Genomic DNA, 25,094 nt, shown 5'->3' with positions numbered 1-25,094 from the left:
CGACCTGGTGCCCCTTCGCTTAATCATTGAGTCCACCATTGCAGCCCCCCCCCCCCATCACTTCCCCTAAGTCTTTTTAAGATTTCAGGTAGAATAAGCAGTTTGCATTTACAGCAAAATTTTTAAACTCTTGCATATTTTTCTACAGTCAACCTGTTGCTTTGAATCAACTGGTGGCGCTCTTCATTGCAAGGAATTTCTCATCATGGAAGCAACCTGAGGTGATGGAATGGCTTGAGCGAAACGTTCAAGAAGTCGTCAAGCGTGTAGACAACAACGACCCGTTGGTGCAAAACTACAAGAAAAAGTAAATACAAATTTGATATTATAAAATAATTATCATATTATTCTTAATATTTATATTGCTTATGACATGGAAAATATAAGAACACATTGCAAGTATTAACTTACAGTAGTACATTTGAATAAAGATATAATTAAGCTTGATTTGCATACAATCACTAAATGCTATAGCCAACAGCTTTGGGTGATGCTCATTGGTCGGTCAAATCGGATAGCCTTCACAATTGCACTGAAAACACTAGCAAGAGTGTAGCGATTTTAAGAAAACAGACTTTATGATACAAAGTATCTAATTGAAAAATATGTGCCTGATACCAATGTATTGTTTTTTGTACAGGAGGTTGTCTCGTTATCAGAAAGCGCCTAAAAACATCAACCGACACTTGATACTGTCTGAGATAAAGGAGGCCCTCGTGGGACTTCCTACAGCGCTCTCAAACACACCAATAATGTCTTATGACCCGCTCCCTCCCAAAGATTCAATAGTGAGCTACACGAGACCCCCACGGCAGCCTAGAAGACAGCAGCAGAATCAGTCTGGTGCACTAGCCTCATTCTTTGAGTCACTTCTACCAAGCTACACTCCTGATGTAAGTTGGTTTTTCTTCTGTTTTTATATTTCCTTTGAACTGTACAATATAAATTGTTAAAATCTGTACATCTTGCTTTGTTTTTGTTTGTTCCTATTTAGTTTAAGTTGTGCTACATATTTTGTTTTGTTCTTGATGTGGATTTAGTTTAACATCCATCACCTAATAAAGTTATAACCTTAAAAATTCAAAAAGTATATCGAATTGCCTAATTTGTATGTTTTAGTATGATCATAGTGTTCAATTAAACAGTAGTTAGAACTAAATAAAAAAAAACAAGTTCTCGTAATCTCAAAAGCTCCGATGAGAGCAGCATAATAGAGACAGTAGAGCTAAAAAAAGATCTATTAATCAACTATTAATCATTCAGCTCCTTGAGGGCAGTATAATAGAAGCAGTAGGGCTAAAAAGATCTATTAATCAATCAGCCGCATGTTTCTAGGGCTCCTCATTGGAACTAAAAATCTCATTAAATAACAGATGTTTAAAAAGTACCATTTATATACTCTGACAATAAATTTAAGGATTTTCATATTAATTATTGTCTATAAATCATTAAAAACATTTTTTTTAAATCAATCTATTACTTATTAATTGATGATAATTGGAAAGATCGAAATCTGAGCTGGTTATGAGTTTCTTGTTAATGAGAAATTAAAAAATATATTTTTAACTTCGCTAGGAGATACAACCAAATATTGAAATTGATAAAATGTATATGCTGTAGTATTGACATAACATTCAATTATTGATTAAAAAAAAATGACCAGATTGACAATGATTAATTTATATGTTGTTATTTTTAGGCTGGTGGTGGTATCAACAATAATCGTGAAGGGGGAATGGGTGCCGAAGGAGGCTATATGCCTGAGCATGCAAACCTTCGGGAAGGTGTCGGTGCCTTGATGAATGCCGTGAGGGATCTCTTAGCCAATATTCAGGCAGTCCCACCGGAAGAAGAGAATGGGGAACTTGAAGAAGTTGATTGACCATGGCTACAACAGAGTATGGTGTGAGATATGGTATATGGCATACATGGAAAGGGTATGGCATATATGAAGATGCTAAATATGCCTTGGTATATAAATGACAGACATAAAGAAAGACATGGACATACTAGATGTTATCGCATATAGAAATGTTTTGTAGGCAGAAAAATGATGTAGTCATACATATTAGAATGCTATAACATGAAAATGTTAAGTACACATGAGATATAAAATCACATATCAAAGATATTGCAGGCAATTTCAAAGCTTATCAGAAATATAAATTAATACTAAATGCATCTCATTTATTCAAGGTCCTGCAACATTATCTAACCATTTAATTAGTACCTTTTTAAAAAAATGCAATATTTAGATTTGTTACTTTGTAAACTAACTTTAAAAATATCCTCACCTGTTAACGGACATGTAAATACTTATTATATTCCTATATTTTTTTAGGAATTTTGTAGTAAACAGGATAAAAATCATTGATAACTTATTAATGATTTTTAAATAAATATTCAATATTTTGATTAACTTTTTTAGGTTTTCCCACTGTTTATCACAGATGGTATGTATTTAAACATTAATACACCATTTTTAACAATTCAGTATTGTAATCCTTAATATTTCAGTACTTGGTACTTGTTTTGAGATTCATACTAATAGTCTTCCATGTTTATTAGCATTGTATTATACATTGTTGCCTTTTTCCTAATTACTTCTTTATTGAATGAAATATAGCATTTAACTTTTGGGACATGGTGAAACTTCGCTGAGTACTGAGTAGTTCTTTGACCTCTCAGCCTCATTCTGCTTCTAGACCCTGCATAGGTTTTCACTTTGCTGATTTGTTTAAGGTGTGTGTGTGAATTAGGGAAACGGTGGCATATCTAGAGGGTTTGCACAACCCTTCCCCCCCCCCTCCAGTCAAGCCCCCACTTCACTTTCAAGGCTCCTAGATACGCCACTATAGGTCAATACTTGATTGACCATATAGGCAGATTACTGTAGGCCCATCCATTTCCCTTCCCCCTATGTTATTGTAGCAGTGTTTGTTCAATATGGAAAAGTGCACTACAGTATTTGTATTTATAGGAGATACTATCTCTGAAAAGAAAGAATTTTTGTTTTCCTCATGTTTTGGAGTCACATTATTTAATTGCTCATTTGTCTGTGGGGCGGGTGCACTTGTTGTTGCTACCTCGAGTAATATCTTAATCTACTAAACATGACCTTATTTTTTCTTTTGTCTTCCTTTTTGCTTCTTTTTAATAACAGTAAGTGTTTTTTACTGCACTAAAACCTGGATTGCATAAAATTGTTACAAAGTTGTTACACAGTGTAGCTGTTTCTGCCAACCAATCAGCTTCACTGAAAGCTCTCAAGTATAGCATGTAGCGATTTTATGGAAAACAGGCCTAATGAAGAGGTTGTATTCTATGCACAAGCCCTGTAATTTTCTCGATGTCAGATTTAATCTGTCTTACAAAACAACGTACATTTTATTTTACCAGCTGAATGAAAACTTTAAAAGTCTTGCAGTAAATGTTTATTTACTTTTGAGAAATTCTTTCAGGCTTCAGAAAACCTGTTTGTGTGTAATTATTATTTTGTGCAAGATTATGTTAGGGTTATGTTACTTTTATTTTATGCCTCTGTATTTTTTTTTAATGATGAAATAAATTATACATGATAAATCTAATTCATATATAACCACATATGGTAGTAACATAAAACTATTAAATTGTACAAGGTTTTGTTAATATAGTTTGTTTGTTTTTAAAAATTTCTCTAATGGATATTTTATTAATGTTATTTATTTTCTAGTGATTTGTTTGAAACAATGAATACTTTATAAGACTTGCATATTTAAAATGAATCCAGTTTTAGAATCATGTAAACAATAATTGTGTTGATAAATACTGTATATGAACGAACATGTTTAAATTAGTTTGAATACTGTGTAGAATAAAATATAATTAAATGAATTTAATTTTAAAGAGTGTAACAACTTTTTTTTTTACTGTTTGTGTATTGTTTCATAATAATAATAATAATAATAATAGTAATGTGATAATGATAATAAGAACAAAAATGAAAATAACAACATAAATGAAAATAACAAATAATAATAATAATAACAATAATAATAATGGGAGAGATGTTTTGCCCAACTGACGTGTAATCGTACTGAATACTCAGTACGTCCCCAAATACTAGCGAAAAAAAAAATTGCAAGTGATTCGGGTGGGAATCGAACCCACGACCTCCAGGTATCTAGCCTGATGTCTTAACCACTAGATAACTTCCTGACGCAAACTCATATCCGAATAACACTTGCAGTACCCACTGCTACTAGGTGATCGAATTCATCACTAGTCACCAAGCGCAAGCTCGGTGGTCTAGTGGTTAAGACATCAGGCTATGATCAATTAGCATATATTCATACGTACCAAAAACAACAACTTTGTTACCATCTTTACAATTTCAACTAAATTTGAAATCTTTTATGGGAATTATGTTAGTATTTAGGATACATTTCCTGATTTGTGAAATAATATAAATTAACAATTAGCATAAATTCACACACGTATAAAAAACAATAGGCTCCGTAGCATTATTGCCATCAAGCATTTTGAAAGTTAACCATTATATTTTGGTAGCTTGCGTAAATATCCTAATTATTTAAATACAGTATTAATTATGCTAATGAGCATAAGCATATATTCATACATATTCCAAAAACAATAGGCTCTCTAATTTTCAAAGCAAATGAAATTGTTCACTTTTGTTCTGTTCCCTGTGCGATGCGCACTTCCAGAACCAAAACCATTTTGAGTCGTAGGTCTACTCCACTCAATCGATTTTACGGGTACGAACGGTTATCAGAGGTTCAATTTATTGTGAACAAATGTACACTTCGATTTAAAATTTTTAGAAGGGTGTAAACACATTATGCCTACTTTTTTACAAACCCAAAATGCACGATTTCTACTTATGAACGACATACACCTTTTTATGTATTGAAGACCCGTGTCTTCATAGTGTTTAATATTATCTGCATGTAAAGCGATTCCTGTTTTCCTAATTTAAAAACTATCATTACAATCAAACCTAAATTCAATTGAATTTTAAGTCGTTATTAAACAATATACAGAAGATGACATGGATACTTGGTTAGCAGTTCTATTTTGACTTATTTAAGAGGTGGAACCACAACTCCGATGTTCACTCAATCTCGCCGATGACGTTATGATAAATTAAGTATCTGGGGTGGATGCAAACGTTGCGATCGCACCACCCTAAATTGTATTAAGAAAAATAATTGTATTGTATTGTTGATATATCCTATTACGTTTATCATTATGAACATAGTACCGGTAAGATTTTTAAAGTATGCGAGTGCAATTTCCGGGCGTCTTGGGGTCCATATTCTCCAAATTTTCTAATCTCTCTGAACATGGTGGGGCTGAGGTGGTGTGGACTCTCACCCATAACGCTAAATCCTGCATCCACCCCTGAGTATTTTCAGCACAATACAATCACCTTCATGGTTGTGAAACAAAAATGCTTTAGTTTGTTTAACCTAATGTTTTATGTGTGCTTCTTATCTGCAACGTATTTACTATTGTTAGAATCATCGTGTTTTTTGTTTTGTTTTATAATTTGATTTAAAGGACAGTGGGTGAAGAAGCACTGCGCAATATAAATATAAATTACTATTAGGCCTATTATTTATTTTCGTAATTTAGGCGGTATTTTTTAATTTCCGTTCACGATAGTGTAGTCGCTCTTCACAAAGTTTGCTAAATGTTATAATTATATGAAACCAAAGGATCCACTGATTATTCGCAAATATATGAAGAATTATAAACGTGAGGCCATGATTCTACGTTTCGTTCTTTATTAGAAGTTGTCAAGAGAACGAAACGTAGAATCAATTATGGCCTCACGTTTGTCATTCTTCGGAGTTAACATACTCATATTCTATTTATAATTATATGTTGTACTAGCTGCTTACACAAAAGAGCAAACAATATCGAGAAAATTAGAGGGTTAATTGTAGTTACATTGACTACTGTGCGAAATAAACAAAGTATGAATTAATGATTTTTAAATAATGTAATGATAGTATATTTAAAATGTACTGTTACTGTTTATGTATCATTTCACATGGATGTCTAGTCACGCAGTCTCCCGGAAAACGGGAAAGCCTCCAAAACTTTCACAAGGAAGCCAAAATCTCCCAGAAAGTAACCCACCTTTCCGCAAATTCATATTTTGTTTGCATGTTTTTACTACTGTATTATAACTTGTCTCCTGTGTGTCATCTGGGTATAGGTATAACCTTTGTATCACCACACACACTAAATTATAATTTAATGTCTTGAGAAAGCTCGTTAAAAGCCAGGTTCCAGAGGAAAAACAATTTTTGATATGTTGTAGGACATATTTCTAAGACACAAAAAGGGTGTTTGACGAAAAAAACGGTTAAAGTGAGATACATTTTTTGAGTATTTAAAAACTGATGAAAAGATGGCTGGTTACGCCACTTTTTCCTTCGGTTTTTAAATATTCACCCTTTGATATTGACAAATCTGGACGAGTTTTTTGTCAAACACCCTTTTTGTGTCTTAGAAAAGTCAGTTGTAGAACTTTATCAACAATATTGTTCCTCTGGATCCTGATTTTATGAAAGATCTGCCAAACGTAGCTTCTTCCAACTTAAGCTGAAGACTCACTGCATCATCACGGTCGTATGGTGCTCTTAGGCCTACAACGAATCCAACTCCGCTCCATGTGAGCGTTAGACGACACCACATCGTCTGCTGATTGTCGGTGGCACACATCGCGCGCGTCCTGGCGTTGCGTTCTCCATACAATCGCGTCGGCCGACGACCGGCTTTAGGACCCATGATTAAATGACATGCAATATATAAACCACCAAATAAAACAGTACAGCTCTCGAATCTAATTAAAGACTACCTCCAATAAAGACCATTTTTCTGTGGTCCCAAATTAACAAATGTCATATTTTTATTAATCTAATTAGAGACCAAAAGTGCTAGAGGCCATGGAAACCCCGATCGCAAAAGTGGTCTTTAATTGGAGGGAGAACTTTTTCCTATAAGCTTTCTGTGTCGACACAGTAGGCCTGGGGCGGATGCAGGATGTGGCGGTAAGGGGTGAGAGTGCCCGGAAATTGCACTCTCATTCCTTAAAAATCTTGCCGATTATTCATATCAACAATACAATTATTTTTCTTAATACAATTTAAGGGGTGCGATCGCACCATCTGCACTCGCCTGCATCTGCCCCTTAGGTATAATGTGGTGGTTGTAAATAATGTGTAACATTCTTGTAAGGATGTACCCTAGCCCCAAGACCACAGGAACATTTCCCCTTCCCTCATTATCTGGTCTGATTATTTTTTCCGCATATTGTACATATATGTATTTTATACAAATAGTGATTAACTCCACTAAGCAGAATTATCACAGGAAAAAGACTCTAGACTGCATTATATATATAACATACATTCTATTTAATCTCAGAATTTAATAGAACAGCTATAAATCTGGCATCGCACACATTGCTGACATTATCACCGTCTTAATTCATCTCATTGAATCGACGATCAAAGATCAACCTTTGATTTTGAAATTTTAGAGAAACTGGAACAATTATTTAAAATATTGTGTGTAGGTAAAACACAATTTTCCCTGTTGGTTTTCAAATTTCATTTTAATTATTTATGCGACAAAAATGACTGACTGTTTTATTAAAGTGAACAGCTTACCAGATTGAGTGAAATTGGAGTAAAACACTATAAAGTATTTGCTTTGCAATATTTGTCATCATTTTAATAACTTAAGGTATGTATGTTTTATTGAACCAAGAAGTAAACACTGCCCTCACTTGATTTTTAACAGATGTAATATTTAGTACAATAACAGCAAAAACCTCATTTATTGCAGTAAATGTAAAATATTACATTAAATGTAAAATATATGATGAATTTATTATTCATTTTTCTACCCTAGCTATGTTGGGACACTGGCTGCTCCTTCTTCCTCAGATTTCTCCCCCTTTTCTTGGGTCTTATTCCATCCTTCTAGGCCCTTCGGTAATGAAGTGTCCTCCTCAAAGCTCCCTGTGCCTTCAACAAATTCCTCGTACGTTGATTTCTCGACAAATGGTCGTGCTCCGAGAAGCTCAACCATATCTTCTTTATTTAGTACTTCCTGGTCTAGTAGTCTTTTGGCAACCTATAATTGAACAGAAAATGTAATAATCAATTGCATATCATATTGCAATGGTATCATGTGTACATGCTCTCCCTCCATCCAGGAACACCCTATGTTCCTGGATGCAGTGTCAAGGCATGGGGGTATCAAATTGAGCTGGGGGATATGTTCTCATTATAATGAATTCCACACTCCTCAGTTTTGTTGTCTGATGATCGAAAAGGACTTCACCTGGATGTGATAGGATCACAGGATTGGTGATGCCACTCCCATGGACATCCAAGCTTCTTACACAAGCGCTCTATATTGAGACGGGCACCAAATACCTGTAGCAATGCTTTCGGCTAATGATACAGTTGTTGAGGGCTTTGTCTACTTGAAAACTTCAAATCCAACCCTACCATTGTCTAAAACATCAGGATTTACATTTTACATATTTCTACCTTTTCTACGTCTTCTTTATGTAGAGTAAGGAGGTCCATAGTCCTCTTGTATGCGTCGCTGATTAATTGGCGGACTTCCTGATCAATGAGGCGTGCAGTCTCTTCGCTGTATGGTTTGTCTAACACCATCTCACCTTGTTGCGGTAGATCAAATGATACGTTGCCAACTTTTTCATTCATGCCGTATTGAACAACCTAAAAAAAAAATATATAAACTATTGCAAATAATATGTCGGTCTTATATAGCACTTCATATTACTACCCTGGTCATTGGATCAATCACATATGGAACACATACCAGAAAAATTCCAAAATGTTGCAGCTGTAATCACAGATTTTGTGTTTGAACATACCAGGTACCCATTTGTACTCCTGGGTTGAGAGAGACAACCATAGGTAAAGTGTCTTGCCCAAGGACACAAGAGACAGCGAGGGATTGAACCGCTGACCTCACTGTTGAAAAACAGAACTTTTAATTTACAGGATTTTAACCCAGAATCCTAGGACTTAAGGGCTGGTATCATATCTATCTAGTATTTACTGCCTGCCAGACAGCAGTGACACATTTAAATGATTACTGCAGCATACCCCAGAAACTTACTAAAACATTACCTTCAGTTTTTAAAAATTAAAACAATGTAAAAATACTTTCATACAACTGACCTGGGCATAAGCACCCTGCGTGACCTTCTTAAGGTCATCCTGCGCTCCTGTCGTAATCCTGTTGAAAAATATTTGTTCCGAGACACGGCCACCCAACGTCATGCACATACGGTCCAGCATCTGCTCTTTGGTAAATAGGAACTGCTCTTTTGGAAGATACTGTGCATAACCTAGACCCTTACCACGAGGTATAATGGACACCTTTAATAGTGGGTCAGCATGTTCCAAGAACCAGCCGGCTACAGCGTGCCCAGCCTCATGGTATGCAACAGTCTTCTTTTCTTCTGGTTGTAGCACTTGTGTTTTCTTTTCTAAGCCCGCCACAACCCTCTCGATGGCCTGTTCGAAGTGTTTAGCTAGAATACTGTCGTTGCCGAACCTCGCGGCAATCAATGCAGCTTCATTGCACACATTAGCAATATCAGCTCCTGCAACAGATTTAAAAAAAAAAAGCTTCACTCTTATTTCTTTATGTCATATAGTAAGACAAAATATAAAAACATATATTTTTTATTTACTTGTTAATACATACAGTGGTGACACAAGCAGGGGCAGGGGGAGTATTCCACCCGTTGGACAGGCCTGGACCCCCTGTCTGATGCACAACTAGGTCGTCGGATGTGTGTTTGTGGGTTCAGAAGAAACACTAAAAAGGTCCACTGTCAAGGTATGATGCAATACATTGCAATACAATTTTATACTAACAATAGAAGGCAGTTTTTTAGCTCACCTGTAAATCCAGGGGTTAATGCTGCTAGCTTTTGGCTGCTTGTGTTCTTGTCTACATTTGTCTTCAATGGCTTCAGATGCACTTTAAATATGGATGCTCTAAGAAAAAGAAAAAGAAAAATGATTTCACAGCATTTCAGCCAATCAGAATGAATATATCAGGATTTTTAAATTGGATTAAAAAAAATGTAGGTTCACCAACATTATAATAGAGCATGCGGGAGATTTTGATAAATTTGTTTGGACTATTGCTATCATGATTTATCATTAATACGTACCTTCCCTTTATGTCTGGAGCTCCAATATATATTTGTCGATCAAATCTACCAGGACGCAGAAGAGCTGGATCTAGAATGTCAGGCCTGTTAGTACCAGCTAATACTACTACATTAGTTGTTGTATTAAAACCTGTAATCAAATACCAGATGTTATCTCATATTAATATCAGTCTCTACATAAATATATTGTTTTAAGTGAGAACTGTTTAATACCTTGTTTAGCGAACACATTTTCAAGATCGTCAGAAGAGGATGGAAAAAACATTTTGTTTCTTATTTAGCAAAATGTATTTGCAAAAGGCATCTAGGTGGAGGGTGTAATAAGAATTAATTTAAAAAAAAATTATTTCCATTTTTCGTGCAGAGACCAAAAATAAAATGTTATATGTATTAAAAATCACCATTATTAGCAATCGGAGGGTTTGCTCCATCAGAGTGGTTATCATCAGTGGTAGTGCCGGGGGAGGGGGGCTGCAGGGGCTTAAAGGCCCCCCCCCCACCGGACAGGTCAAGCCCCCCCCAATCGGACAGAGCTTGTTGGGCAGTTGGACAACAAAACATATAAATATTGGCCTGCATCAAGCCAACACATGTCTGTCACAATCAGAGAGTGTCATTATTGGCCATTCAGAGGTTCCTATTCTTAAAAAAATCTCATTTGGGAGGGGGAACACCCTCTCAAACCCTTCTCCCAGCTCGGGCCTACAAGCCCAAGTGCCCTCTGTCAGACAGCTTAGCGCCCACAGAAAATACATCCTAGAGCCACCACTGGTTGTCATTAATCATCATCATTTTACTTATCCTCATCTGTTTTATCTTCATCATAATCAATCAATTTATTATCATCATAATTATTAAATGTCACTGTAGTCTTCAACATCAGCCAGTAACAAAAATATGGGATGGTACTTCAAGGTTCTTATCAAGAAATTTTACACTCAGCTAAGTGGTCATTATTTTATTATCATATTTTACATTAAGTTAAGTGGTAAAATACTCACCATCTAATTCCACCAACAATTGATTCAAGGTGTTCTCCTGTTCACTCTGACCTCCGAAGTTACCCTTCCCTCGCTTCCTACCAACTGCATCGATTTCATCGATGAAGAGAATACACGGTGCATTCTTACGAGCCATCGCAAACATGTCACGTACACGAGACGGACCAACACCAACAAACATCTCCTGGAACTCTGAGCCGTTGACGGTAATGAATGGGACATTTGCCTCACCGGCTGTAGCCTTGGCCAACAGTGTTTTACCGGTTCCTGGCGGACCAGATAATACCGCTCCCTACATTAAATTAAACAAAGGTAGTCACATACTGTATCTAAATACTGTTGAGAATGGCACTAATCAGATGTCAGCTGATTGTCAGTGGCTGTCTAAACAGATCGTCATTAAAAACGATCTGTTGCACACACACCACAGCATTAAGTACTTTATAGAATCGTGGCAGCCAACAACCGTCGTTAGGTGCAATGAGTGTCTGGTTTTAGAGTAAACACACGCACGCACACACACACACACACACGCACACACACACATACAACAAGTTGCAATAGTTCCTATTGAATAGAATATGCTAGGGAATAATATAAATAGTTTTCATTACCTTTGGTATTTTAGCACCTAAATCCAAATACTGTTGAGGGTTCTTCAGGAAATTGACGAACTCCATAATTTCCAGCTTAGCTTCTTCACATCCAGCCACATCCCTGCAGCAAAAAGACTTAAAGATTAGCAGGCAAGCAACTGGAATTACATTTATTTATAATTTACATCATTGTTTGGTGATCTTTTTATTATTTATTTATGCACGTTAATTAGCAAACATATCTGTGTCCTATAATGGACTTTTCCGGAGTGTCAATAAACCTTAACTGACCAGTTAGACCAAGTTCAGAAATATGCGCGGATCTCACCATAGAGGCATAAATTGCATTGTCTCACAAACACACGTGCTGTCTTACAATTGAAAATGTTTGCATATATTTTAACACTGCGTTTTATGGGACCTTAGCAACAATATCCAAGGGGTGGGGCTTAGCAAAAGATCTACTGTCAATCATTTTCACAACACACTCACATTATAACAGTGTTATTAATCACTACCACCTCCTCTTTGTGTTAACTTACTTGAACCTAATACCGACATCTTCTTTAATTATTCTGGCTGTTGACTCCCCAAATCCAAATATTCCCCCTTTCTTTCCCCCTTTCCCAGACGCAACACCTGCAGAGTTGCGGAATATATAGAAGAAGAATCCAATGATGAGAGCTGTGGGAATCAAACTCAGCAAGAAAGACCTAAAAAGAGATGAAAATTAAAGTTAACATTAGGAATAGTTATATAATTGTTTTTCATATTTTAAGCAGTTGACCCTTATAGGAGTGGTTTGGCACCATGGTTGTGGTTCTGCTCCTGAACATTGAGGTCGGAAGTTCAATCCCTTGTTGTGTATTACGTCCTTGAGCATGGCACATTACCTACAGTTGTCTCTCACTACCCAGGAGTATAAGTGGGTACCTGGTAGGTTCAAACACAGAATGTGCTGAATACTTGCAACATTATGGAATTCTCACCAGGGAGCTGAGTATGTGTTCTATATGTGCTTGATCCAATATCTGGGGGTAATAATGTGAAGCTCTTACAGGCCTTGCCATGAAGCCCTATATAACTCAAATAATGTATAGAGAGAGAGATGAAGTCTTAATATTTAAAAACTATTTGTAGATTGAATTAATATCTAGGCTTAAACTGTAGCTCAACTTTGCCAGGCATAAGTAGAGAAGAGGTGGCTTGGAAGAAATATTTTAACTCTATTTCTCCCTTTGTTACAGCATGATTATGCAAATGACTTACCCATCACTCTCCGTACTGTAAAGTATCGATAATTGATTAGCTGGCTCGATGCCTATTGTTTCCTGGGCGGCTTCCAAATTACGTTCAAATGTATCAACACTGCCGATGTTGAAATATACGTAACGCTGAAAGCAAATTAAAAAGCGAAAAAAGATAAATTACCATATGGAGGTCAACCAATATTAATGCGGTACAGTTAGAATAAGAATAAACAATAATTACAATTTTGAGATGATATCCATTTACACTTACCCCCTTTGAATGTCCTGGTTTTAACCATGCTCTAACATAGCGCTTGTTAACTACCTCGACTTTCTCAACCTAACAACAACAACAAAAATCCAACAGCACAAAATTTAAAATGTTTCAAAAAGACAATATCTAATGATGAAGCATATGGTGCTAACATCAAAAGTGAGTAAAAGGTACTATTGGTAATGGTCTTCCATTTCTATAGCGCATAATATAGTGCAATGTCTCTATGCACTCTTTACCCAGTGTCAAGACGAAAGAAAGAAACCAACATAAAACAGGAACAAAGAAAAATAAAGAATTGTGTATGAAATTTAATTTGGATTTTGAATTTAAAAAAAAAGCTAAAGATGAAGAAGACTTTATGTATTTGGGTCATTCCACAATTTAGGTGCAGCAACAGAGAAGGATCTATCACCATAGTTTTTTAATCAACCAGAAGGACAATGATGAAGAATGGTAGAACTAGACGATGTGGACCTGAGTATGTGACCACATGTAGTTCAGTGCAATTTGAGGTCATCAATGTACAGTGGAGATGAACAATGAAGAGTCTTATACACAAAAAGACGAATTTCCAAGTGAATACATTGATCAACTGGTAGCCAATGAAGAAAACTGCTGATGCTTCACAGTAGGAGAAACAAGCCTAGCTGCAACATTCAGCTACAGCTAAAGTTTCCGAATAACTGTTAACAAAAACTTTTAACATTACCTGTCCCGCATTTAAATATTCGTTGACAAATTCCTTCCAGGTGATCTCATACGCCGATCCCCCCATCATTACCCATCCAAGACCAAGGGCCCCCGCTACCGTCACTGCCATTGTAAGATATAGTTGCTGTTTGTTTTTGTCGTCTATCGGTGATTTACCCCCGCCACCTCCACCAGCACGAGAGCCACCACCACTCCAAAGTGTGTTCCAGAAATCCGTTTCTTTCTGGCTGGATTTACTTGGTGGGTCACTGCTTTTACTTGGATTTGTCTTTGGAACGTCTAAAAAAATTGAAAATATTTCAAGTTACTTTAATAACTACCATATTAAATTTTTTTTCTTTCTATATTTATTCTTTATTTCCCTATTTCTTTTTTCCTTTTTACCTCTTTTCTTCAATTCATTTTTGATATGGACCAATTCATTATCTCGATGACAACTCATTGTTAAGAAGGCTTAATATGTAGTTTAGACTTGTTTTAACATTTTGAGTTACCATGGGTGGGTGTATTTTTTATTTTTTTATTACCTAATGTATTTTCCCATTTCCTTCATACTTTTCGATTGTTTGTTGTTGTTAGTGTTAATACTTTTTAAATTTCAATTGTTCCTTTAAGACATTGATAATAATACTATGAATTAATAAATCTAAGTGCTGGTAAATGCTAATGATACATAAAGTAGAAATTGAAATTTTTACCAAAAAACACCCCAAATTTACCTTTCTTTGAAGGGGCTTTTTTGCTTCCCCCCTGGAAGAACTTTTCAAATCCTTTTGGTGGTTTTGAGCAGAACGACTTCCATGCTGTTAGGATACTGGATACCTGTGGTGAATTCAGGATATAGCCAAACACTGAGGAATCATTTCCAAGCTTTAAAAAAAAAAAAACAGATTTACAAAAATTAAGAGGAAATGAAATGCTACGAATCGATGTTTGCCCTGACGTGTAACTAAATGAATTGTACGTTCCCAAATGCTTGCGAAAAAATTGTGCAAGTGATACGGGTGGGAATCGAAACCATGATCTCCAGATAATTAGCCTGGTGTGTTAACCTCCAGACCACCGATCTTGAGCTCGGTGGCTAGTGATGAATCCGATTCCCAAGTATTCCGAATGGTGTTTAAAAAAAATAATTTTATATTTAAAAAAAAAAAATACCAATCACTGTTTGTAAAATAATTAATAAGTATTATTTAGGCCCTACAGCATATTATAGGCCTAAATATTAATTTAATAAAAATGGTAAGGAAAAGTAATCTGAATTCTAAGTCTACAAGTTGTGCATCCATAAAAAAAAAAAATTAATAATTGATACGGTACTTGCTTAGTTCTTAAGGACTGCACTGCAGGACTCAACTACAAGTACACTATCATTTCATTGCATCATCTTATGACGATGCCATAATATGATGAAACAGCCATCATACAAATTGTTTATATCATTTTTTATATTATTTTTTCTTTGCAAAATGAAGACCCAAATACGGCATTTGGAAACTACATATTCATTGCAGTTTCCGGATATATATAATTATGAACATGTCTCTCTTCTCTGGGCTCTAGGGCTAGGCCAAGTAAAGTTAAGCTGACTCATGGATCTTACATTATAGAGGTTTAACAACGATTCACTGTGGACACTGGTGGCCCTCTTTGACTGTCTTCCTAAGCCTCCTGTCGGTAACTGTTTCACATGTCGTGCTGTTTGTATAAATCTTTTAAAATGCGTGTGGACATTTTTACTTCGGTACGCCATCGTAACCTTCAATTGTGTAATTTCAAATCAATAAACTTTTCATTTTGTGCATAACTCTTGCTGCAGAAATAGTTTAGGCCTAACCTGAAACATAAGCCTACCAAGGTAACTTCTTCTACCGATTGTACACATAAATGATATAGAAGGGAAAATACGGATGAAAAATATTAATCGTGCATATCGTATCCAATAATAATCGTGGTGGTTCGTAAAATGTTTACATTTGACACATCTGATTCATTCTAAGAAGTTAGATACACGTTGTCGGGCGAATAGCCATAACCGCATGGCAAGAAAAAGGTTATCAAAAGTTTCGCGAAAAGGCCTGAATTCAGTTTTTATGTAAGTTTTAAGTCATTCTGTAACCAGAAACGATTAATTTATAAGAAAATACACGTGAAAATCAAATTTAGGCTTAGCTAAGCTAGAAACAGGAGAAGGGGGGGGGGGAATTAGTTAGTTCTAGGCCTACACTGTACAGCGACAGCTACTACTCTACCGTCCTGGGTCACTTTCTCTATTTTCTCGACTGGAATCTCCTTGGAAACAGATATTTAATTAAGGCCTCTCTAGCTAGTAGGGCTCGAGCCCTCTCTCTGTAATTACTGCAATGAAACGAAACATTTAATTTATGGAGTGGGGGAGCTTGGTAGGGTATGGTAGCTACGATGGGAGTGCCAGGGATGGTGAAAGCCCTTTTTGAGCAAAAACATTTTATAGGCCTATGTTTTGGGCATACATTCTCAAAACATGCCAAAATAAGGGTCTCCCACAAGGCATGTCGTGGGAAAGCCACCAGCACTTCTGTGAGCAAGCAAGAATCTCCCAGAATGCATACTTTACTACTTAGTGTTCTGCTTTTGATTTCAGAAAATGTTTACCAAAAGCATCATGTTAGTGATAAAAGCTATGCAAACACCTTGTTCAAGGTTTTATGCCAGTAGGACCATCACAGATGAACTTATAACCACAAGACTTTGGCGCGCTGCAAGACACTGCATCAAAGCTCCACGATCAAAATCACCACCATACGACCACGCCTGCCAAGTTGGAGATCCAGTCCTTCGCATGGAAAGTTCACCGGTGCCGCAATGTAGTATAAAATCCAAAGAAATTCAAAACGTTATTACAAAAATGATAAAAGTTCTGAGAAAGGAAAAAGCTGTTGGAATTGCGGCACCGCAGATTGGCTCTGCTTGGCAAATAATTGCTGTGGAATTTACCCCCAAGCACACAAAATTATGGCCCCCAGAAGTGTTCAAAATGAGGGAAGCTAAGGAGTTCCCATTGACAGTGATTATCAACCCAAAATTAATAATTCTTGATCGACGAACACTAACATGGCCCGAGGGCTGTCTCAGTCTGAAAGGATTCCGTGCCCATGTTCCAAGATTTTATGAAGTGAAGGTTAAAGGTATATTCAATACCATAGAAGTAATTTCTTATGTGCATACTTCTTTTTCAGTGTGCAGACAGCTTAGTGGAAATGTTCCCCCTGGGTTTCTCACTATCAAAATTTCCTCATTTAAAACAGATTCCCAAACAATGGCCCTTTCCTGAGTACCGTATTTCCTGTTTGGAAACACGAGTCTTTAACACATTCATTGTTCTTTCGCCCAGAGCCATATTGTGTAAACAAGACTGACAACTTAACATCTATTCTAAAGGACTATGTAATCAGAGAAGTGATATCTTATTTCATTTAATTTATGTCATTACATAGCACTAGTGTATTCACAGGCAGGGAGCATACAATTCAAACTCCTTTCTGCTTCTCCATGCTGATGCTAAGTGGGTTAATTCTTTAAAAATTCATTCAGTTATACAGTTGAACTTGCCTAAGTCGAATCCAAAATGGCATTGAAAAGTTGTTTGACTTAGATAAAATTTGACTTAGAGATTGTTTGTTAATAGAAACACAACAATTTGCAAAAATTGTAAAATAAGATCGACATAGAAATTATTCGAGTTAGGCAAAGTTGACTTAGGCAAGTTTAACTGTATTATTAATTATAATTACCATCATTAAATAGAAATTCTGAATTAACTTGTAAAATATTTTCTATGGTTTAAGGTTTTGACTGTGATGGTAAGGATTTAGAATGGCAAGTGTCCGGATATCCAGCAAGGATCCTTCAGCATGAGATAGATCATCTGAATGGAACTCTATACATTGATCATATGGAATCAAAAACTTTTATGGACGATGAATGGATCCGATGGAATCTAAAATAATTTCATGCTTCTCACATGGATATCTTTTTTGCAAGAAAAATGTATCAATTTAACTGGTCCTCGGATTGTGAAAACTATGTTAGTTTAGTGGAGCTGTACCTCTGAGTTTAATAAGGTGCTCACCTTTCAAAACCATTATACTGGGTTCAAATCATGCGAAGTACATTGAATACAATTCAACATGCCAAGCCTCGTTTGCATTGAAATTTTGACCAACACGAAAAGTAACTTTATCTTGGTCAAATCATATCACACCTCACACTTGGGTTTACTGTAAATACACAGTAGGTTTTACTGAGCCTGTGACTGAACAACATGTTAGCAGTGGTGGATTTGGGGCGGGGGTGGGGTTTGGGGAAGAGAATAATTTCCAAAATTATTTAAAAGTGGAGAAAGTCAGAGTGCCATCTTCGGCCATCTTGAGGTACCATAATCATAAATGTTCCTACCTCACACCCAACCAACCATGGTAGGGTTGAGGTGGTCTAGACCATCTGTGAATGCCCCACCCTGGGCCCCCTCTATTTTGAATTCATGGATCTGCCACCGATTAGAATGTTGCAATACATGGCCAGTGAACTCGTGGATACATTCTTTGGAAAGTTCCACAATTAGAGCGCCATCAAACGAGCTGTTTAAATTGGATGCGTCTGCTTTGGAAGAACAGCCTGGTTTCTTTCTAGCAATGTTTTCTCAGTTGATTTACTGTGCAGCTTGGGTAATTGACCAAGGAGAAAGTTTTAAATGTCTATTAATTGGCAGTGACAATTTGTTATTGTTCTAATAACTTTATTTGATTGTTGGTGCAGTATATATTTAAAGAACATTATGGTACAGTACGAATAAATTCCATTTTGTAAATCATTCACTTGTATTAATTTGTCAAATGTTTGTGCGTGTTATATTACACTGAATATAGGTAATGTACTCACAGATAACACATAAGAGAGAGTCAGTTACTGGATTTTTACAAAAATTTACATTTATTAAACTTATTTCCTTCTATTCCTTAAGAAAATCTCATGGTTTGTGACAGTGCAGTGGTGACCACACACAGCCGTTTCAACTGTTTAAAATTTTGAATCTGTTCCTGATTGTAAATTGTTACCTTCTCACAAACATTAAGTAAAATGCCTAAATTGAATTAATATACATAAATAGCTAAAAGATGTACTTTTATATTAAATTGGTATCATACCTAAGTCGGTAGAGGTTCAATGATTCAATTTCTAAATGGGCTAATACGATTTCATCAACTAATATAATTGATAGTGAAGGCTTTACCAGACCTAAAGGTTTTTAGAGTCTAAAGTGCAGTCAGGGGTAGGAAGGTCCTCGATGGAACCTAGAGTTCCACTTAAAGGGAATTTGATAAATGTGTAAAGTGGTGCAATATAGTGTTGTGTATAGTACAATTTCTTGGTATTGTATAAAGCAGGCCCTATTTAGTAATCTATAGTTCGTTTCTGTTTTATTTCCATGTGTAGTCATGGAATATGCAGTCAAATTGTCACACAGTTATGCTAATTCAAATTTCATGCATAAATTCCTGTATAAATTAAAAATTATTAGTATCTTGCTTGTAATATTCTCTTTGAAAATTTCAGAAAACACATTTTTGCCTGGACACATTAGAGGGATCTCCTTCAGCTGTACACAAATTGAGCTCCGTTCAGATTGCTCCGTTCCTCATTGCTCGAGGTGGTTTTAGGCCTAATGAATTACATTATGAAATGTCTCATGTAATAAAGGGTGATTTGTGCACTAAGTATTTGATTTTCTTTTCAATGAGGTGTTTACAATTCCTTTATTATCTTGTCATCTACGCATCAGCATTTAGCTGCCTTGCACTCAGACTTATTTTCTCTCCGGGTTTAAATGCTGGCATACCCAAATATGGACAACTCGCACATCTGAAAGCATCTCCTAGGTAGCACTGTAAGGAAAACAAAGAATTGAATAAAGAAAAACTTACACTGTACCCAGTATAAGCTGCAATCCAATACTTAGCTCATCCAAGAAAGGGGGGGGGGAGAGATAACAAGGGTGTGTTACTTGATGCTAATATAAATTACAAGTTTGCAGCCACACCTCCTCCAAACCCACATGTCCTATGGTTCAAAAGCTGGGACCTGCCATGCAATGAGGCGCATGCCACAGATTGTGTTTAACGACATCAGCATTGTGCCATCAAATGGAATCGTTGTGAAGGCCTTACTATCGTAGCGTGTGCCCTGGTTTAGCCCCGACATAACAACATAATGCTGGGATACTTACGCTACCGCACGCTGAGGTTGCTGCTCTGGGTTGAGGTGTCCTTCCTTCACTCTCCGCATCAAGATCCTCAGCTAATCCACATGTACTGCAAAAATATGCAAATTAGGTAGAGAATTTCAGGAAGTTATTAATATGTTTTCAGTATAACAAGACATTGATCATAACTTTATTGTAAAAATATATATATTCTTGCATTATTATTATAAATTGCAAGAACAACTAAATGAGGACATAGGCTGTTCCTGCTACAAAGTGTTAACAAAGTGTATGTATTTTAAAACTACTGTACTCACCAGTTTTTACACGCTTTCTTTCGCCCTGATGAAGGTCCACATGCAGGGGCTACAGTAAACAAATCAATTATCATAAATATAAATCAATCATAACAATTATGATTTCACCAATACATCATTATACCATTTATTTTAAAGATATAAAATGAGACAGGCGCCTACATAGGGTTGTACATTAAAGTAAACATATTTGATATTGCAATGAAATGAAATGTAATATATTATAAATATACATATATTTTTATATAGTAACCTTTTAGAGATTCAGCAGTAGGTCTTATAAGGTCATCCTTCTGTAAAAGGTCATCGGAATCTATTAAATCCTGGAAAATATAAATAGGCATAATTCACAGGTGCTCAAATCACACTGGTATTTAGTTTAGCCTGACCGAACAGTATTTTCATGGCAAATGGGGGGGGGGGGAAACATAATTATACTCTTCTACATTAAGATTTACTAAAGTCTTACCAAGTCATCATCCATTATGTCATTAGTTGAGAGTGACCACACCTTGGCAACATTTGTATCTACTGTTTTTACACCTGTGAAAGAATCAAATGAGAGACACTGTTGACTTTTGTATATGAGGAATAAAGTTTTTTTTAAATTTCAGAAGTAATGCCACTTTTCTAGGCCTGATCAATTCTTTCCTTATTATCAATAGATGTTGAAGAAATATATCTTACCTTGAGATTTCTTTGCAAATGACAACGGCAGACTAACAGAAGACCCCATTTCAAATGCAGGCTTTTTACAGGTTATCTCAACAACAGGTTGTGAACCATTTTTGGTAACTGAGGCCTAGAATAAAGAAATAATTCTAGACTTCAGTAAAAGCCATAGATATGATGACAGTTGTATTTCTTTTAGGTAAGGCAAGACTTTTTTAATACCTTGTTCAGCAAACTTATTTTTTTCAAGATTGTCAGATGAGGGTAGAAAAAAAAATCAAAATTTAATTTTGTTTTCATGTTAAACAAAATGATTTTGCCAAAGCATTTATGTGGAAGAAATATTAAAAATATAATTTTAGTGGTAAATGTTAACAGTGTAGTGCTGAGATTAAGGACAAAATATTACATACCTTATTTTTGGAAATTTCAAGGGAGCAGATGGGGTAGTAAAAATAAATTACAATTTTTTTTATTTCTGAAATTTCCATTATATAAAATTCCAAAAAAAAAAAAAAAAAATTTATATTAGAAATCACCGTTATTTTTGGTCGGAGTGTTCGCTAAACTAATTTTAAATGAAGTCTTACAGTTAAAAAATTATAGTCTACTTAATTACAGAATCAAAACTCAATCAAATTTCTTAAAACTTGACTAAATTGACTGATAGCTTACCTCGGAAAGATTGACATAACCCGACAACTTGAGTGAGCCAATCAGTGCACTTGCTTTTTGAGTATTATCTATACATGAAAAGGATCAAGAAAATGATAAGAAAATATTGTTTGTCTCTGCCACCACCAACATCACTGCTACCAGTATTCTCTTTATTATTATAAACATTTTTATTTACAGTATTTGTTTTATTCTCATACCCAACCAACAGCAAACACTTACACTGCAGGAGGATAAACAATAAAATTAACGAGAAGAATAAATAAACATTATTGTACTGTAGTTATTAAAATAAAATTATATAACCTTTACTATAATTATAAAAACATTATTATAATTTCAAAAACGTTGACTGTATTAGTTGAACTAAATTCTTCTGTTATAATAAAATAATTGCACCAGTATTACTATTTCTTTTATATTGTTTCATGTTTATTCAGTTTATTCAAAATAGGGAATTTGATGGATTCCTGCAGGCTGTTGCAATGCAGTGCCTATTAACATGGTCAATAGATTGATAGACAATTCCCTTCTCTTTTTCACTAGTTCACTTTATTTTAGTTTTTATGTGCACATGTGCTATTATGCACAGAGCAACATCTAAATGTCCTAACCGAAGGGCGAGATAATTTGAGCAAAGTTTCTTACCAAAGAAACAAGCATGAATTGAACTAGGTCACTCTCGCACCAAATTCCAATCCCTTTTGCTGACAGATTATACAACTGTACAGACCCAGTTCCAATAAAATGTACTAAGTAATGATACAGGTACTAACTGACCTGAACTATTAAATTGTTATTATTTTTTTTTTTATTGTTTTTTTTAAATATCATAATTATTTACCTGTTTCAGCTGGTTCTTTAATAACCATTGTACCATCAGGTTTCAGAATCCTCAGTACTTCTCCAAGAATTTCTAGACTGTGTGAGACATGAGGAGATGAGGTGCCTAAGAGAGCTACATCAAACATAGAACTTGAATACGAGGCTGCAAGAAAATGAAACATCCACATCGTTTTACTAAAGCCCATTTAGTATCCAGTGGATTCTGCTATCAAATACTGTTAATTAGAATATACTGTATAAAGTTTTAATCTCTATGTTTAAATATATTTAAAAATTGCATGCATGAATTCATTAAACATTTTAAAAATATTATTATTATCTATAGAGTGACACAGTCCTGTCGTCACGACGCCAGGTGGCGCACTCTGTTTACAACAGACGTTGGTTACTGTCCAATACGCCTGAATGACTTCATAGGCTTTCTGGAATAGGCATTTTAAAATCCAATATTTTACCATCAAAATGTACTAAAAACACAAAAGCTTGCATTATATTAGTTAACGAACACACATTTAATCATCAATTAAAATTTACAAAGAAAAAGTAAGATACAACATCTTAATAATTCAATAGAAATTGGGATCAATAGTTTGTCAGTTTAGAAAATGACGTCTGGTTGAAGGCTTCTTGCAACGAAGTAGTATCACATGGTATCGTGACGTAACACTGTAGTTTATTCTATGATTATTTCAATGTTTTTATTTTGCTTCTCATCCTTAATTACCAGTATTAATTTGACAGACACCTATAACCTATAAAATTATGTAAAGTAATTAATAAAAATATGCAATAAATAAAAAGGCGAGGTAATTTTATTAATTTTTTTTTGTATTTTGGTATAAAACAGCAGCCAATGGCTGAAAACCATTGTTTACAAAAAATCGGTAGAAATATAAAAATAGTATCTTTACTATGGGATGGTACAGAAAAATATATCTCAATAATAACACTAGAAGATTAATGACAATACAATTTACAATTATCTGTCAGATATCTGTCAGACAATACAACATATTACTTTATAAATGACAATAAAAATAATAAACCTACACAATAGAAGTCTTTGCATGTTCTCCACCTTGACGGAACCTCCTTCGCCGACTGATATATTCAACTTGTCAACAAGTGTTTTCACATTTTCAGGGTCCTGTCCTGTTGCCCACAGCACCAGAACACACTTCCCAGAAAATGTAATGTTCTCCATTTTTGTGAATCTGCCAGGAAAAAAATCAAACTGCAATAAAATGACAACCTCTTAAAATAAAGCCTAATATCAAACCAGGGACTTCGAAGTTAATCAATCAAAGTTCCTTATGAGTAAATACATAGTGTATTTTCTGTTATTTGTCAATTTCATGATCCCTTGGCAGAAACTAAGGCCTTGGGGAATAGCAAAACAAGCATGATCACTTCCTTTTCTCTATCAAATAACTTCCACTCGGGGTCGATCTTCATCATTTCCCGCATTGGTCAGAGCGACTTAAGGGCAGGCCTAGCATTAATTACGACTACTATCCAATTGCTGTAAACTATATCTACATATTTCGGATATTTAACACGTACAACGAATATCAGAAGAATTTTACTATACTGAAATGAAATAAAATGTACTTTGAAAAATGTTAAGGATAATTTTACCTCTCGAACACGACAACGACAACAGTGTAGCGAATGACTGTGATGATGACATATCAAGCAAAGCTAGACCTAGCCTAATTCTATATTGTCACCAGCCTTGTTTTGTTGTATTCTGTCAATTTCTGTTGTGTAAAGCTGTCTCTTATACACTTCTAGATGTGTATAAGAGACAGATAGAAGTCTTTGCATGTTCTCCACCTTGACGGAACCTCCTTCGCCGACTGATATATTCAACTTGTCAACAAGTGTTTTCACATTTTCAGGGTCCTGTCCTGTTGCCCACAGCACCAGAACACACTTCCCAGAAAATGTAATGTTCTCCATTTTTGTGAATCTGCCAGAAAAAAATCAAACTGCAATAAAATGACAGCCTCTTAAAATAAAGCCTAATATCAAACCAGGGACTTCGAAGTTAATCAATCAAAGTTCCTTATGAGTAAATACATAGTGTATTTTCTGTTATTTGTCAATTTCATGATCCCTTGGCAGAAACTAAGGCCTTGGGGAATAGCAAAACAAGCATGATCACTTCCTTTTCTCTATCAAATAACTTCCACTCGGGGTCGATCTTCATCATTTCCCGCATTGGTCAGAGCGACTTAAGGGCAGGCCTAGCATTAATTA

The 25,094-nt window shown here is 35.4% G+C and overlaps 4 protein-coding genes across 6 annotated transcripts in view; 2 read left to right on the top strand and 2 right to left on the bottom strand.

Annotated features, from left to right (window-relative positions):
- Window positions 1-2,064, top strand: part of LOC117118996 (transcription factor 25-like) — a gene marked incomplete at its 5' end in the record, with an annotated part of 7,018 nt that extends 4,954 nt beyond the window's left edge. Inside the window, 3 exon segments of the mRNA XM_033263770.1 lie at window positions 149-307; window positions 641-893; window positions 1,700-2,064. Coding sequence (XP_033119661.1) covers window positions 149-307; window positions 641-893; window positions 1,700-1,882 — 595 coding nt within the window. The 3' untranslated portion in view covers window positions 1,883-2,064.
- Window positions 2,065-7,406: 5,342 nt separating this feature from the next.
- On the bottom strand, window positions 7,407-15,971 carry LOC117118964 (AFG3-like protein 2). Its single transcript, XM_033263710.1, has 13 exons — window positions 15,685-15,971; window positions 14,801-14,951; window positions 14,080-14,360; window positions 13,365-13,433; window positions 13,113-13,237; window positions 12,386-12,556; window positions 11,862-11,964; window positions 11,248-11,539; window positions 10,247-10,376; window positions 9,970-10,067; window positions 9,240-9,667; window positions 8,577-8,771; window positions 7,407-8,154 (listed from the first exon to the last, which is right to left on the bottom strand). The coding sequence occupies exons 1-13, from the start codon at window positions 15,832-15,834 to the stop codon at window positions 7,930-7,932; spliced, it is 2,418 nt and encodes an 805-aa protein (XP_033119601.1). The 5' UTR covers window positions 15,835-15,971; the 3' UTR covers window positions 7,407-7,929.
- Window positions 15,972-16,032: 61 nt separating this feature from the next.
- On the top strand, window positions 16,033-18,933 carry LOC117118965 (peptide deformylase, mitochondrial-like). 3 transcript variants are annotated; one of them, XM_033263713.1, is made up of 3 exons: window positions 16,033-16,176; window positions 16,705-17,248; window positions 17,909-18,933. In XM_033263713.1, exons 2-3 carry the CDS (start codon window positions 16,708-16,710, stop codon window positions 18,067-18,069), a joined length of 702 nt encoding a protein of 233 aa, XP_033119604.1. In that variant the 5' UTR covers window positions 16,033-16,176; window positions 16,705-16,707; the 3' UTR covers window positions 18,070-18,933. The 3 variants fall into 3 exon arrangements, with proteins under 3 accessions (XP_033119604.1, XP_033119605.1, XP_033119603.1); XM_033263714.1 differs by lacking the exon at window positions 16,033-16,176 and adding an exon at window positions 16,325-16,432; XM_033263712.1 differs by lacking the exon at window positions 16,033-16,176 and adding an exon at window positions 16,374-16,483.
- Window positions 18,934-19,025: 92 nt separating this feature from the next.
- Window positions 19,026-24,523, bottom strand: LOC117119041 (anamorsin homolog; the record flags this gene model as incomplete). The annotated part of the gene is made up of 11 exons (XM_033263851.1): window positions 19,026-20,005; window positions 20,347-20,431; window positions 20,640-20,688; window positions 20,893-20,962; window positions 21,109-21,182; window positions 21,327-21,441; window positions 21,987-22,054; window positions 22,122-22,126; window positions 22,827-22,974; window positions 23,883-24,046; window positions 24,471-24,523. Coding segments are annotated over 11 exons (945 nt in total), but the record flags the coding sequence as incomplete, so codon positions are not given.
- Between the last annotated feature and the right edge of the window lie 571 nt (window positions 24,524-25,094).

This window comes from Anneissia japonica, unplaced genomic scaffold, assembly GCF_011630105.1.
Source record: "Anneissia japonica isolate Jap-2015-1 unplaced genomic scaffold, ASM1163010v1 scaffold1826_len1998817_cov189, whole genome shotgun sequence".
Taxonomy (NCBI): domain Eukaryota; kingdom Metazoa; phylum Echinodermata; class Crinoidea; order Comatulida; family Comatulidae; genus Anneissia; species Anneissia japonica.
This window is presented reverse-complemented; position numbering and strand designations above follow the sequence as displayed.

Bases quoted from the DNA above. Each gene is read 5' to 3' on its own strand.
- LOC117118964 (XM_033263710.1), bottom strand. From the start codon at position 15,834: ATGGCGTACCGAAGTAAAAATGTCCACACGCATTTTAAAAGATTTATA. The intron at 14,361-14,800 runs GTAAATTTGGGG...CAATTTTTTTAG, and splicing joins AAAAGCCCCTTCAAAGAAAG to ACGTTCCAAAGACAAATCCA. The intron at 11,540-11,861 runs GTAATGAAAACT...AATTTAATGTAG, and splicing joins TAGGTGCTAAAATACCAAAG to GGAGCGGTATTATCTGGTCC.
- LOC117118965 (XM_033263712.1), top strand. The intron at 17,249-17,908 runs GTATATTCAATA...CTATGGTTTAAG, and splicing joins TTATGAAGTGAAGGTTAAAG to GTTTTGACTGTGATGGTAAG.